The sequence below is a fragment of the Nerophis ophidion genome, linkage group LG12, assembly GCF_033978795.1.
Source record: "Nerophis ophidion isolate RoL-2023_Sa linkage group LG12, RoL_Noph_v1.0, whole genome shotgun sequence".
Classification (NCBI taxonomy): Eukaryota; Metazoa; Chordata; class Actinopteri; order Syngnathiformes; family Syngnathidae; genus Nerophis; species Nerophis ophidion.
The window spans coordinates 36327687-36344358 of NC_084622.1; the positions used below are offsets into that span (position 1 = coordinate 36327687).

At 39.5% G+C, this 16672-nt stretch overlaps 1 protein-coding gene across 1 annotated transcript in view; it reads right to left on the reverse strand.

Annotated features, from left to right (window-relative positions):
- Positions 1-16672, reverse strand: part of jph3b (junctophilin 3b) — a 156431-nt gene that overhangs the window by 74016 nt on the left and 65743 nt on the right. The window contains exon 3 of the mRNA XM_061917475.1: positions 9973-10338. Within this exon, the coding sequence (XP_061773459.1) occupies positions 9973-10338 (366 nt within the window). The remainder of the gene's footprint in view (positions 1-9972; positions 10339-16672) is intronic.

Here is a 16672-nt window from a genome sequence, read left to right on the forward strand (position 1 = left end):
GGTCTTCTAAAGATCCCAAAAACTTGTTTTAAAAACCTGTGGAGACCTGGCTATATCTCCCAGATTCTGGAACAATCTGCACCAGTCCTTACATGATCTTGACTGTTGAAACTTTAAAGAAACATCTGAAAACTTCTCTTTTAAGTCAAACTTTTAGTTATTGCACCTTTTAAATATCAATTTTAATCCTCTTTGTATCCTTTTTGTGATGCTGGCCCTGTTGTTTTAATTGAATTGTTGTTGTACAGCACTTATGTTTTCTACAGCTTTTTGGAGTTTTATCTGTGAAAAGGGCTTTATAAATAAAATGTACTTACTTACTTGCCGCCACACCAGGCTGTCTAGCAGATCTTTTTCTCCTCAATAGAGAGTGACCCGCAAGCTCGGAGAGACCCACACGCCGGAACAAGTGTCAAGTGGGGGCTGTAAGGACGTGGCCTTTGAGCGATCACCCACTGCCTTTGTCATCTATTGATGTCACGGCAACAGCGGTGGCTGCAGTATTTTCCTCAAAGTGGAGTCGCGGGGGATGAGATTTTACGGGAATTACGGCTCATGAAGAAAAAAAACCCTTTAATGGAAACACCTAGAAGTCATATGTAATTTATCGTCTTTTCAGAAATATCGCTTTTATTTTACAAAAAAACTGCAATGGAAACACAGCTATGGATGGACATTGAAAGAGTAAAATGAAGCAAATTTGCGGTGTAACAATAGATGGTTAAATTAACTGGAAATCTCATTAGAAAATATACAACATAAATTGGCAAAACGTATGTCAATAATGAATAAAGCAAAATATGTTCTGGACCAAAAATCACTCCAAATTCTCTACTGCTCGCCTGTGTTATCATAGCTGTGCTATTGTGCTGAAATATGGGGAAAAAAACTACAAAAGTCCACTTGTTCACTTAGCATGTCACAAAAAAGAAAGATCAGTTACAATATTACATAGTGACTGATTCATACAGTGATAACAATAACAATAATCCATCCATTCATCCATTTTCTACCGCTTATTATGGGGTCGCGAGGGGCGCTGGCGCCTATCCCAGCTACAATCGGGCGGAAGGCGTGGTACGCCCTGGACAAGTCGCCAACTCATCGCAGTAATAATAATCATAATAAAAATAATAATAATAGAGAAATGTCATCATCTATAGGAAATTGTTGGTCCAAAGCTAATGAAAATGAGGGTAATACATGTTTTTTTGGTCGTTCGTGTATTTTTTTATGTTTATTGCGCTGTGTTAAGTGCAGACTGGTCACGAAACGATGCATGACTGTAGCAGCAGATAAAATCATGTTTTATTGTAAATGTATGAACTGGAGTATGTTTACAACTATATATATATATATATATCTATATATATATATATATATCCATCCATCCATTTTCTACCGCTTATTCCCTTTTGGGGTCATGGGGGGCGCTGGCGCCTATCTCAGCTACAATCGGGCAGAAGGCGGCGTACACCCTGGACAAGTCGCCACCTCATCGCAGGGCCAACAGATAGACAGACAACATTCACACTCACATTCACACACTAGGGCCAATTTAGTGTTGCCAATCAACCTATCCCCAGGTGCATGTCTTTGGAAGTGGGAGGAAGCCGGAGTACCCGGAGGGAACCCACGCATTCACGGGGAGAACATGCAAACTCCACACAGAAAGATCCCGAGCCTGGATTTGAACCCAGGACTGCAGGAACTTCGTATTGTGAGGCAGACGCACTAACCCCTCTGCCACCGTGAAGCCCATATATATATATATATATATATATATATATATATATATATATATATATATATATGTATATATATATATATATATATATATATATATATATATATATATATATATATATATATATATATATATATATATATATATATATATATATATAGTACAGGCCAAAAGTTTGGACACACCTCATTCAATGTACTTTCTTTAGGTTTATGACTATTTACATTGTAGATTGTCACTGAAGGCATCAAAACTATGAATGAACACGTTGAGTTTGGTACTTAACAAAAAAAGGTGAAATAACTGACAACATGTTTTATATTCTAGTTTCTTCAAAATAGCCGCCCTTTGCAACTGATTACTGCTTGCACACTCTTGCCATTCTCTCGATGAGTTTCAAGAAGTAGTCATCAGAAATGGTTTTCACTTCGCAGGTGAGCCTTATCAGGGTTGATTAGTGAAAGCAAGAAATTCCACTTCCCAAAGGGGTTGGGACCATCAGTTGGGTTGTGAACGAGAAGTTGTGTCCAAACTTTGGGCCAGTACTGTATATATATATATATATATATATATATATATATATATATATATATATATATATATATATAAATATATATATCCGGGAGGAACTCAAAGTAAAGCCGCTGCTCCTCCACATTGAGAGGAGCCAGATGAGGTGGTTCGGGCATCTGGTCAGGATGCCACCCGAACGCCTCCCTAGGAATGTGTTTAGGGCACGTCCAGCTAGTAGGAGGCCACGGGGAAGACCCAGGACACGTTGGGAAGACTATGTCTCCCGGCTGGCCTGGGAACGCCTCGGGATCCCCCGGGAAGAGCTAGACGAAGTGGCTGGGGAGAGGGAAGTCTGGGCTTCCCTGCTTAGGCTGCTGCCCCCGCGACCCGACCTCGGATAAGCGGAAGATGATGGATGGATGGATGGATAGATATACATACATATATATATATATATATATATATATATATATATATATATATATATATCCATCCATCCATCCATCCATTTTCTACCGCTTATTCCCTTTTGGGGTCGCGGGGGGCGCTGGCGCCTATCTCAGCTACAATCGGGCGGAAGGCGGGGTACACCCTGGACAAGTCGCCACCTCATCGCAGGGCCAACACAGATAGACAGACAACATTCACACTCACATTCACACACTAGGGCCAATTTAGTGTTGCCAATCAACCTATCCCCAGGTGCATGTCTTTGGAAGTGGGAGGAAGCCGGAGTACCCGGAGGGAACCCACGCAGTCACGGGGAGAACATGCAAACTCCACACAGAAAGATCCCGAGCCTGGATTTGAACCCAGGACTGCAGGACCTTCGTATTGTGAGGCAGACGCTCTAACCCATCTTCCATATATATATATCCATCCATCAATTTTCTACCGCTTATTCCCTTTTTGGTTTCACGGGGATGTATACATATATATATATATATATATATTTTATATTTAAAAATAAACCAAACTAACATGTCCGTCCATATATTATATATAATTTATTTTTAATCAGAAAAACTAACGTCAAAACGACAGCAACTGCATGCATCCGGGGACAAGCGCACACGCCCTTGGTAACAGTCGGTTGTTTAGTTGGCCCTTCTCTGTTTATGCACAACTCTGCTTGGGCCACCTCCACCCTTATTGATTTAATAGAAGGTAAGCTTGGCCTCACTTTACTGGCAATGGCTTTCCTTATTTAATGGTGTGTGCACCTCTAATGTACAACATTTAGACCATATTTCATTGTCTGGTATGCTTTAACTGTAGGTTTGATTTATTGCAGGTGGGCTTTACATTATACGTGTTGTTCATGCAGATGCGGGGTAAACTTGATTTAAAGCAGCCTTGTGTTAACACAATTCTTCAAAGTATGTGCATATCGGTTTGTGGGGTGACTCACTGGAATCAATTAGACAGGGAACTCAAACAAAGCAAAAACAATATTTAATTTAAAAAGAAATACAAACAAAAAAGAAAGAAAGAAACAAACAAAAAATATCTATCAGTACAACAAGGAGGAAACACATCTTAAAGGGTGTGTTTGTAAACTACATTTCATTAAATGATTAGTGGGTTTATATTGTAAGTATTCATGGATGTAATTATATATGTTATTTATATTGTGGTTATGTAGTAAATGTTGTTATATCATATCATTGCGTGTTGTATTGTTGATAAAGAATCAGATTATTGTCTGAGTGATGAGGCAGGACATCATAAGAGTTTTCTTTTTAAATTCGTTCTGCTTTTTTTTTTTTCAAACATTTTCTTTTAAATATTATTCCTACAGTTTTTAAGATGACAATATAAAATACAAGAGATGCTATATTTTAATTGTGTAAATCAGGGGTCACCAACCTTTTTGAAACCAAGAGCTACTTCTTGGGTACTGATTAATGCAAAGGGCTACCAGTTTGATACACACTTAAATAAATTGCCAGAAATAGCCAATTTGCTCAATTTACCTTTAATACACACACACACATATATATATATATATATATATATATATATATATATATATATATATATAAACAATGGGTATTTCTGTCCGTCATTCCGTCGTACATTTTTTTCCTTTACTGAAGGTTTTTTGTAGAGAATAAATTATGAAAAAAACACTTAATTGAACCGTTTAAAAGAGGAAAAAACACGAAAAAAATGAAAAATAAATTTGGAAACATAGTTTATCTTCAATTTCAACTCTTTAAAATTCAAAATTCAACTGAAAAAATGAAGAGAAGAATTTATGGAACATCATTAGTAATTTTTCCTGATTAAGATTAATTTTAGAATTTTGATGACATGTTTTAAATAGGTTAAAATCCAATCTGCACTTTGTTAGAATATATAACAAATTGGACCAAGATATATTTCTAACAAAGCCATATTTCTAACAAAGACAAATCTTCTAGATTTTCCAGAACAAAAATTTTAAAAGAAATTCAAAAGACTTTGAAATAAGATTTTAATTTGATTCTACGGATTTCCTAGAGTTGCCAGAATATATATTTTTTTAATTTTAATCATGATAAGTTTGAAGAAATATTTTACAAATATCATTCGTCGAAAAAACAGAAGCTAAAATGAATAATTATATAAAAATGTATTTATTATTCTTTACAATAAAAAAAATACTTGAACAATGATTTGAATTGTCAGGAAAGAAGAGGAAGGAATTTAAAAGGTAAAAAAGGAATATGTGTTTAAAAATACTAGAATCATTTTTAAGGTTGTATTTTTTCTCTTAAATTGTCTTTCTGAAAGTTATAATAAGCAAAGTAAAAAAATAAATTAATTTATTTAAACAAGTGAAGACCAAGTCTTTAAAATATTTTCTTGGATTTTCAAATTCTATTTGAGTTTTGTCTCTCTTAGAATTAAAAATATCGAGCGAAGCGAGGCCAGCTTGCTAGTAAATAAATAGAATGTAAAAAAATAGAGGCAGCTCACTGGTAAGTGCTGCTATATGAGCTATTTTTAGAACAGGCCAGCGGGCTACTCATCTGGTCCTTACGGGCTACCTGGTGCCCGCGGGCACCGCATTGGTGACCCCTGGTGTAAATAAATAATAATTTTGGTTTGTTGTAAAATAAATTCATGAAATAAAATGCGGGTTCATCTGATCTGTCCCAGCTTTTTATAATGCAATCACATTAGAAGATATGGTAACAATTTTCTGTCATGCTGTGCTGCTAGAAAAGGCAAACAAGCTTTCTGTCTTAGAAAGGCCATCTGCAGACAGCGATTTCACAGCTCTTGAAAAAAAGGGGGGATAATGGGAAAAAAAAAAAAAGTCAAATTATGGATTCCAAAAGATTCGCCTGTGCAAGCTTCGCGACCCCAAAAGGGAATAAGCGGTGGGAAATGGATGGATGGATGGATGGATGGATAAACAGAAATATGAGATGGGTTTGTTGGTGAAGAGAAAGGCTGATTCTTGACCCCAATTACTGATCCTGACTGCAACCCAGTGACCATGAAACTGGTTCAAAGATGGAACTTCAGATGGTGCAGTAGAATACATTGGCTGAGAGCATCCCTCCGGGCTGAGGGCCCCAGTCTGTGCGATGATGGCTGGTCTTTCAACAGGACAATGATGCAAGATTGCCATTATTTTTATTCTTATTTCTTTCTATTATTTGTGAAATGCAGTTGTGGAGAAGCAATTGCCTGCATCAGGTGATCCCTGGAGTCTGACAGTCATTTTGACTTGGCCATTAGGAGGTCATGACAGCGTGAATGTATCCCAAAAAATTGCTGGAAAGACAGAATTTAGCACCAATTTTGACTTTTTAATATGAGAGGAGCCAGATGAGGTGGTTCGGGCATCTGGTCAGGATGCCACCCGAACGCCTCCCTAGGGAGGTGTTTAGGGCACGTCCAGCTGGTAGGAGGCCACGGGGAAGACCCAGGACACGTTGGGAAGACTATGTCTCCCGGCTGGCCTGGGAACGCCTCGGGATCCCCCGGGAAGAGCTAGACGAAGTGGCTGGAGATAGGGAAGTCTGGGCTTCCCTGCTTAGGCTGCTGCCCCCGCGACCCGACCTCGGATAAGCGGAAGATGATGGATGGATGGATGGAATATGGTCTTAAAAACATTTTATTATTTGATAAAAAGCCCGTTTTAAGTTTGAATGTTGTTTTCAATAAATTGCAGACTATATCAGGGATATTCTAAATTGTTTTGGAGGGGAACATACAGAAATACGGCGGGGTCTGGACTTCTTTTTTCGTTATCAGTCTTATTTTGTATATTCCGGAGAAGCAGCGTACTCTAAAGCAAGGGTCTTTAACTATTTTGACCTCGGGAGCCCAAATTTTCCATTACAGATGGGCCTGGGGCCCACTCAAATATTAACACTGAATGAGTGATGTTGGTATTCAATAATTATATCTAACCTACTTACAGTTTACAATCTTGCCAAATGGTATGACAGCATGTGTTAATTGCAAGGATTATTACTAAGCCTTTGGTGAGGCTGGCACAAAAATAAATACGAATAAAATATACTAAAAAAGAATAGTATCGTACCGTGGCCTTAATACCCTTTTACTATCTTACCGTGAGATTTTGATTACGTTACATCCAGAGGTGGGTAGTAACGCGCTACATTTACTCCGTTACATTTACTTGAGTAACTTTTGGGATAAATTGTACTTCTACGAGTAGTTTTTATGCAACATACTTTTACTTTTACTTGAGTATATTTATAGAGAAGAAACGCTACTTTTACTCCGTTCCATTTATCTACATTCAGCTCGCTACTCGCTACTTTTTTTTTATCGATCTATTAATGTTTGTTTTGGTTTATGACAGACCTTCAAAGTAGAATCTACGCATGCCTGCGTTTCACCAATCACATGCAGTCACTGGTGACGTTGGACCAATCAAACAGAGCCAGGCGGTCACATGACCAGACTTAAACAAGTTGAAAAACTTATCGGGGTGTTACCATTTAGTGGTCAATTGTGCAGAACATGTACTGTACTGTGCAATCTACTAGTAAAAGTTTCAATCAATCAATCAAAAGTGTAAAGAAAAAAAGACACTTTTTATTTCAACCGTACTTCCCGTCAAAAGCCTAAAGACTGATCGCACATTTCCTGTCTTCACAATAAAAGTGCCGCTCCATCGCTCCTGCGCTAACAAAATAAGAGTCTCCGAAAGCCAGCGCAAACAAGCTAGCAAACTACGGAGTTTGCCGCCAATGTATTTATTGTAAAGTGTATGAAAACAAATATGGAAGCTGGACAAATAAGATGCCAAAAACCAACGACTTTCATGTGGTATTGGACAGAAAAGAGGAACTTTTTTTTCCCTTCCATTTGAAAACGTGGACGTTGTCATCAATACTGTCTGATTCCAATCAATGCATGTCATCAGAATCAGGTAATACACCAATTTATATTCTTGTCTTCATGAAAGATAGGAATTTATGTGTTAAAAATGTATGTATATTCATTAAAACTCCTTTAACATGTCAACAAAAACGGCAAAATAAATAAATATACATTATATACTGTATATATAAATGTATGTATGTATATATATATATATATATGATATGTGTGTGAATATATGATATGTGTGTATACATATGTATATATGAGGTAGATCACCTTGACTTGGTCATTTATTAAGTAATTGATAAACGTTGAAAAACTTATTGGGGTGTTACCATTTAGTGGTCAATTGCACAGAATATGTACCGTACTGTGCAATCTACTAATACAAGTTTCAATCAATCAATCAATCAATCAATCAATCGATGAATGCCTACTGAGCCTATGGTGCTGTTAAGTTATTGTGGCTCAATTTGCCTTAATTTTCTTATTTTAATGTATTATTATTTAATATATATTATTGTTTTAGTTGCTTAAGAGATATTCCTGGCTCTGAATTTGCTCATTGCTATTTCAATGTTTTTGTGCATTATTTGTTGCCGTAATCATTAAACAAACAGGTTACTCATCAGTTACTCAGTATTTGAGTAGTTTTTTCACAACATACTTTTTACTTTTACTCAAGTAAATATTTGGGTGACTACTCCTTACTTTTACTTGAGTAACACATCTCTAAAGTAACAGTTCTCTTACTTCAGTACAATTTCTGGCTACTCTACCCACCTCTGGTTACATCCCAAGTAATCACCATATCATACAAGTGTATAAAGGTAACCATTTCTTGAAGAAGTGACGGATGCAGCAAGTTGGAACTGAACACTGTCGAAAAGAATTGTTCTCAAAAAATCACATCAATGCATATTTTGGTCTTCTTCTCAGATAAAAACAAACATGATCACAGATGTATGTGCTGTTAATTTAGTTTGATGCTCTTCTACACTGGCCATATACTATTTTCTGTAATTATCTCTACATAGTTAATGTCTTAATTATTGGAGTACCATATTTTTCGGAGTATAAGTCGCTCCGGACTATAAGTCGCACCTGCCGAAAATGCATAATAAAAAAGGGAAAAAACATATATAAGTCGCACTAAAGTATAAGTCACATTTTTGGGGGAAATTTATTTGACAAAACCCAACACTAAGAATAGATATTTGAAAGGCAATTTATAAAATGAATAAAGAATAGTGAACAACAGGCTGAGTAAGTGTACGTTATATGACGCATAAATAACCAACTGAGAAGGTGCCTGGTATGTTAAAGTAACATATTATGGTAAGAGTCATTCAAATAACTATAACATATAAAACACGCTATACGTTATCAAACAATCTATCCATCCATCCATCATCTTCCGCTTATCCGAGGTCGGGTCGCGGGGGCAACAGCCTAAGCAGGGAAACCCAGACTTCCCTCTCCCCAGCCACTTCGTCTAGCTCTTCCCGGGGGATCCCGAGGCGTTCCCAGGCCAGCCGGGAGACATAGTCTTCCCAACGTGTCCTGGGTCTTCCCCGTGGCCTCCTACCGGTTGGACGTGCCCTAAACACCTCCCTAGGGAGGCGTTCGGGTGGCATCCTGACCAGATGCCCGAACCACCTCATCTGGCTCCTCTCGATGTGGAGGAGCAGCGGCTTTACTTTGAGTTCCTCCCGGATGGCTGAGCTTCTCACCCTATCTCTAAGGGAGAGACCCGCCACACGGCGGAGGAAACTCATTTCGGCCGCTTGTACCCGTGATCTTATCCTTTCGGTCATGACCCAAAGCTCATGACCATAGGTGAGGATGGGAACGTAGATCGACCGGTAAATTGAGAGCTTTGCCTTCCGGCTCAGCTCCTTCTTCACCACAACGGATCGGTACAACGTCCGCATTACTGAAGACGCCGCACCGATCCGCCTGTCGATCTTACGATCCACTCTTTCAAACAATCTGTCACTCCTAATTGCTAAATCCCATGAAATCTTATACGTCTAATCTCTTACGTGAATAAGCTAAATAAAAGTATTTGGTATTTTACGGGAATGTGTTAATAATTTCACACATAACTCTGAGTATAAATCGCATCCCCAGCCAAACTATGAAAAAAAAAGCGATTTATAGTCCAAAAAATACGGTAATCTGCTAAATCGTACACAATGATTAGAATTTATAGTACTAAAAATGAAAGATTCATATGAAAATGACTTTTACAATATCAAATCACAATGAGTGTACAAAAATAGTGCATCCTGACTAAGAGAGACTGAGAACAACACAAACAGTTACCCACAATCCCCACAAGACGTGATTACCTGGACAGGGCGATTTCAGCTTTCTGTCGAGCGATGTCTGCTGTCTTCTGTGCTCCTTCCACAGCTCGGTCGACCTTCTCTCGGATCTTACTGGCCCGGAGAGGGATCAGGTTCTTCCTCTTGCCACTCACTAGGATGTTCTGCTTGTACTTCCCCTCCTCTTTAGTACCATCGGGGAAAGCGGTGCAGCCATAGCCGTGGCGTTTGTTGCTGAGCCACTCCCCCTCATACTGTAGACCATCAGACCTCCGGCTCACTCCGAATCCAGTCCTCTTGTCGTTCTTCCACTCCCCGCAGTAGGTCTCCGTCGCTGTGGCGTCAACGTCATCATCAGCCACTGCCAACTCTGCATCTGCATCTCCAAGACTAGAAAAGTTGCATCAGTTAGGGTATGTAGTTATTCAACTAGAAACAGGAAATATACCAGGCTGGTTGTCTGAAACAATATATTTGTGTTTTCACACTTCTTTTAGCATTGTGCTGTATGAAAAGTCCAGGAAAAACCCTATGAAAATAAGCAGGAAATTGTCAATATTTTAGGTTAGCTATTGCCTCTAACACAGGTGTGTCCAAGGTGTCCAAGTGACCATTTTTGGCATACCACTAACTTTTATTGGCCATCAGCATATTCTAAGCATAAAATGAATTTATTACTATTCTTAAATATAATTAGACAGTACTAAAGCTGCAGCAATTGATTATTTCAGTAATGAAGTAATCTATCTGCCTTTTTTTGCATTAATTAAAAACATATATACAGTATACACACACACACACACATATATATATATATATATATATATACACACATACAGTGGGGCAAAAAAGTATTTAGTCAGCCACCGATTGTGCAAGTTCTCCCACTTAAAATGATGACAGAGGTCTGTAATTTTCATCATAGGTACACTTCAACTGTGAGAGACAGAATGTGAAAAAAAATCCAGGAATTTACATTGTAGGATTTATTTGTAAATTATGGTGGAAAATAAGTATTTGGTCAACCATTCAAAGCTCTCACTGATGGAAGAAGGTTTTGGCTCAAAATCCCACGATACATGGCCGCATTCATTCTTTCCTTAACACGGATCAATCGTCCTGTCCCCTTAGCAGAAAAACAGCCCCAAAGCATGATGTTTCCACCCCCATGCTTCACAATAGGTATGGTGTTCTTGGGATGCAACTCAGTATTCTTCTTCCTCCAAACACGACGAGTTGAGTTTATACCAAAAAGTTCTATTTTGGTTTCATCCGACCACATGACATTCTCCCAATCCTCTGCTGTATCATCCATGTATCCATTTTGGTATAAACTCAACTTGTCGTGTTTGGAGGAAGAAGAATACCGAGTTGCATCCCAAGAACACCATAACTACTGTGAAGCATGGAGGTGGAAACATCATGCTTTGGGGCTGTTTTTCTGCTAAGGGGACAGGACGATTGATCCGTCTTAAGGAAAGAATGAATGGGGCCATGTATCGTGAGATTTTGAGCCAAAACCTCCTTCCATCGGTGAGAGATTTGAATGGTTGACCAAATACTTATTTTCCAGCATAATTTACAAATAAATTATTTAAAATTCCTACAATGTGAATTCCTGGAATTTTTTTTTCTCATTCTGTCTCTCACAGTTGAAGTGTACCTATGATGAAAATTACAGACCTCTGTTATCATTTTAAGTGGGAGAACTTGCACAATCGGTGGCCGACTAAATACTTTTTTGCCCCACTGTGTGTGTGTGTATATATATATATATATATATATATATATATATATATATATATATATATATATATATATATATATATATATATATATATATATATATATATTCGTTTATATACAGTTGCAAGGAAAAGTATATGAACTATTTGAGATTACTTGGATTTTTCCATAAATAGGGACAAACGGCAGAAAATGAATGGATGCAGGGCATAAAATGTGTTCTGATCTTCATCTAAGTCACAACAATACACAACAGACAACAAAAAAACAATAGACAAACACCGTCTGCTTAAACTAATCATGCACAAAAATGTTATGTTCTCATGTTTTATTGGACACAACATGTAAACATTGATAGTGCAGGGTGGAAATTATTATTTTAACCCCCAAGCTAATGACTTCTCCAAGAGTCAATTGGAGCCAAGAGTCAGTTAACCTCCAACCAGTGTGATGAGATTGCAGATGTTGGTTAAAGCTGCCCTGCCAAATAAAAACAAACCAGTTTTCTAGTTCGCTGTTCTCAAGAAGTATTGCCTGATGTTAATAGTTGCGTCGCTCAAAAGCGCTCTCTGAAAACCTATGATCAACAGTGGTTGACTTTCTTGAAGCTGGAAAGGGTTACTAAAAGTATCTCTAAAAGCCTTGATGTCCATGTGTGCACAGAAAGAGAGATTTTCTACAAATGGAAAAAGTTCAGCATTGTTGCTTCTCTCCTTAGACGTGGTTATCCTGTTAAGATAACCGCAAATATCACAGCACAGAATGCTCAATGAAGTAAAAAATATGTGTAGGGTTCTCAAGACTTCTGGCACATGCGAACATTTTTGTTGACCAGTCAACGATGCGGAAAACATGAAACAAGAATGGATTTCATGGAGGGACACTAGGAGGAAGCCACTGCTGTCAAAGAACAACATTGCAGCACGTTTGGAGTTTTCCAAAGATACCTACACAATATTACTGGTGAAATATTCAGTGGACAAATGAAACCAAAATTGAGTTGTTTGGAAGAAAGGCACAACGCAATGCGTGGACGGAAAAAAAAAGGCATAGCACACCAACATCAAAACCTCCTAATAATGAAATATGATGGAAGGGGCATCATGGTTTGCGGTTGTGTGGCTGTCTCAGGGCCTGGACGGATTGCCGTCATCGAAACGACAGATTCCTGAATGTTTCAAGACATTTTGCAGGAAAACTTAAGACCATCTGTCTGCCAACTGAAGCTCAAGAGAGGATGGGTGGTGCAACAGGACAATGGCCCAAAGTATAAAAGTAAACCAACAACAGAATGGTTTAAACAGTAGAAAAAACCCTTCTGGAGTGGCCCAGTCAGTGTCCTGACCTCAACCCAATTGAGATGCTGTGGCATGACCTCAAGAGAGCAATTCACACCCCACATCCCAAGCATATTGCTGAAATGAAACAGTTTTATAAAGAGGAATGGTCCAAAATTCCTCCTGACCTTTGTGCAGGCCTGATCTGCAACTACAGGAAACGTTTGGTTGAGGTTATTGCTGCCAAAAGGAGGGTCAACCTGTTATTCAATTCAAAGGTTCACATACTTTTTCCACTCAGCACGTGACAGTTTACATGTTGTGTTCAGTAAAAAATGAGCCCATTGTTTATTTTCCTGCAGTACTAATTTAGGCAGATTCCATCCATCCATCCATCATCTTCCGCTTATCCGAGGTCGGGTCGCGGGGGCAACAGCCTAAGCAGGGAAACCCAGACTTCCCTCTCCCCAGCCACTTCGTCTAGCTCTTCCCGGGGGATCCCGAGGTGTTCCCAGGCCAGCCGGGAGACATAGTCTTCCCAACGTGTCCTGGGTCTTCTCCGTGGCCTCCTACCGGTTGGACGTGCCCTAAACACCTCCCTAGGGAGGCGTTCGGGTGGCATCCTGACCAGATGCCCGAACCACCTCATCTGGCTCCTCTCGATGTGAAGGAGCAGCGGCTTTACTTTGAGTCCCTCCCGGATGGCAGAGCTTCTCACCCTATCTCTAAGGGAGAGCCCCGCCACACGGCGGAGGAAACTCATTTCGGCCGCTTGTACCCGTGATCTTATCCTTTCGGTCATGACCCAAAGCTCATGACCATAGGTGAGGATGGAAACGTAGATCGACCGGTAAATTGAGAGCTTTGCCTTCCGGCTCAGCTCCTTCTTCACCACAACGGATCGGTACAACGTCCGCATTACTGAAGACGCCGCACCGATCCGCCTGTCGATCTCACGATCCACTCTTCCCCCACTCGTGAACAAGACTCCTAGGTACTTGAACTCCTCCACTTGGGGCAGGGTCTCCTCCCCAACCCGGAGATGGCACTCCACCCTTTTCCGGGCGAGAACCATGGACTCGGACTTGGAGGTGCTGATTCTCATTCCGGTCGCTTCACACTCGGCTGCGAACCGATCCAGCGAGAGCTGAAGATCCCGGTCAGATGAAGCCATCAGGACCACATCATCTGCAAAAAGCAGAGACCTAATCCTGCGGTTACCAAACCGGAACCCCTCAACGCCTTGACTGCGCCTAGAAATTCTGGCAGATTGTTTTTGTCTATTGTTGTGACTTTAAAGAAGACATATTATGCCCAATTTATGCAAACATCCAAGTAATGACACAAGGTTTCATATAATTTTTCTTACAAAAATATATATAAATAAATATATATATGTATATATTTGCTATAGAACATTCGTTTTGCTTTTCTGTGAATTCTCTTTTTCATGCACAGCTTTCCCTGTGCTTGTTTAGTGCATTTTCTGGCTGCACCCTACAGTATTCATGTTTGGATTTAGACTTTTTGGCATTAAATAGTCTTAACCTGCACTTTGCCTGTTGTCTCCTGCATTGTGTGATCCCAACTAGCCCAACGTAAAAATTAATTTTTGTGCATGTATGAAAAAAAGTTGCGGTAACATTTGTCTTCAAGGTATATATTTAAACAATGTACATTTTCAAAAGATACATTTGGATACTTTTGGAGAGGGTGGGGCGTGGTTTCATTTGCAGTCTGAGAACGCCTCCAGAATTGAACATCTTGCAGATACATGCATAAAGTAGGTTAAAAAAGTGACTGCGGAGCAAAATGTACATAAAATTTACACAAAAAGGTTTTGAGACATCCATTTGTGTAAATGTTACGTACATTTTGCTCCACGGTCACTTTTATAACCTACTTCCTGCATTCGTATATAAGGAAGGAAGTGTTTTAAATGTAGATTAGAATCATCTGTTTCCTTGAAAGTTTATGAGTTCATATTTGACTTGGAATGTTTACAAAATTTCCCCGTTAAACTTCTCTTGGAAAGTTTTTGTTAAATTACCAGAAGTGCTTCACCTATGTGTAACTCTAAGCAAAGGCGTCTGACCACCTCTTGATTATGCTATACTCCGAATAAGAGTTTACAGTGTTAAAGAACACAAGCAGCCTTGCTGATAACAAAATCTGACCTGATAATCTGCTTTTGGCCAATCAGCCAACAAACAGGTTAAGACAGTCGTGATGTGCAAACAGCGTTTGTCAGTCTGCTTAGTGCCTTTAAAAATAAACCACCCCAATCCCGCATACCTGGAATTTGACACTGAGGATTTCCAAAGTACAATCATAACTTTCCACATGCAAAATCCAGCCTTTGTCATGTTATAATTAGGGATTCTGCATAGACACCAGTTTGAGGATAATTCACTACCTCTGAGAGGGATTGTACTGTATGTGTTTGATTTGTAAAATTCTGGAACTGTTGAGTATGTTTTTATTCAGGTAAAGTTTGCAAAAATGTATAAGCCCTCAAAAATTTATAAGCCCTTATAAGTTACGGATCAACTTCGGGTAAAATGTGCCTGGACGGATTTCCAGCCAATCACAAAGCAAACATTCACACTCATATTCACACTTAAGGACAATTTCGAGTTTCGAATAAACTACTTCAACTTTTAATCATACGCATTGTAAATCATATTTTGTTGTGATCCGGCTTCCGGATCACACATCTCTAGCATGTTTGTCTTTTTTGTATTGTCCTACTAGGTTTTGATCATGTTTTGGACTCTACCGATCCCGTTTGTTAGCGCACTTCCTTATTTACATTCATCACCATGACAACTTATTTGCTCCTCCTGCATGGCTCATTCACACACCGGTTTGTAATTATGTTTTCTGTATTTAAGCCCCTCTGCTACCTAGTTCGCTCTCGCCAGTTTGTTTGCACCTGCAACCGTTACGTGAGTGGTCTCTGATTATTTTTCTGCTTGCTAAATGTAGCTTGCCTCCGCGCGCTTGGCTCGCGCTTTATGGACTTCGAACTCTGTCTTCTGTGTATATTAGCATTTAGTTTTCTGTGCTCAGACACGCCTTTGATTTGCTCTTTTGTACCAGTGTTCTTTTTGTAACTTCATATTAAAAGGCTGTTCATACCTTCATTCCTGCCTGCTGTGATCCTGCGCATCGAGAGGCGACACTCCCCGCGCATCCTCGATGCCGCGCAAACGTAACAGAAACTGGCGAGCAGAAACGCGTCACCTCGCGCTGGATCCTCCAGGACACCGTTCCCGACAAGCAGCATACCCGACCAAGTACTCCTCCGCTCCAACCCAGGACTCTTCTCTACGGGTTGGTACTTTGTTCACTTCTCCCGTTCCCAGTCACCATGTTGTTATTCCCATTAGCATCCCACCATCTTCCGCCTTCCCTGTCACTCACAGTGACGTCACTCCGTTCACGCCCCCCTATGACGTCACCGTTAACACCTTAGTGGATTCCTCTGCACATTTTTTTGACCTTAGTGACGAGGAGTTTTTTGAAGATGAACTTTCTCCCATTCCACCCAAGGACCTAATTTTATATAAGAAAATTTTCAAGGATAATTGTAGCACATCCAAGCCCAGTCACACCCCCAACAATGACTTTAATAATATAATTAATTATTACCAGGACATTTTCCGCCACTACTATGACTCTAGTCAGTCTTCACCCCC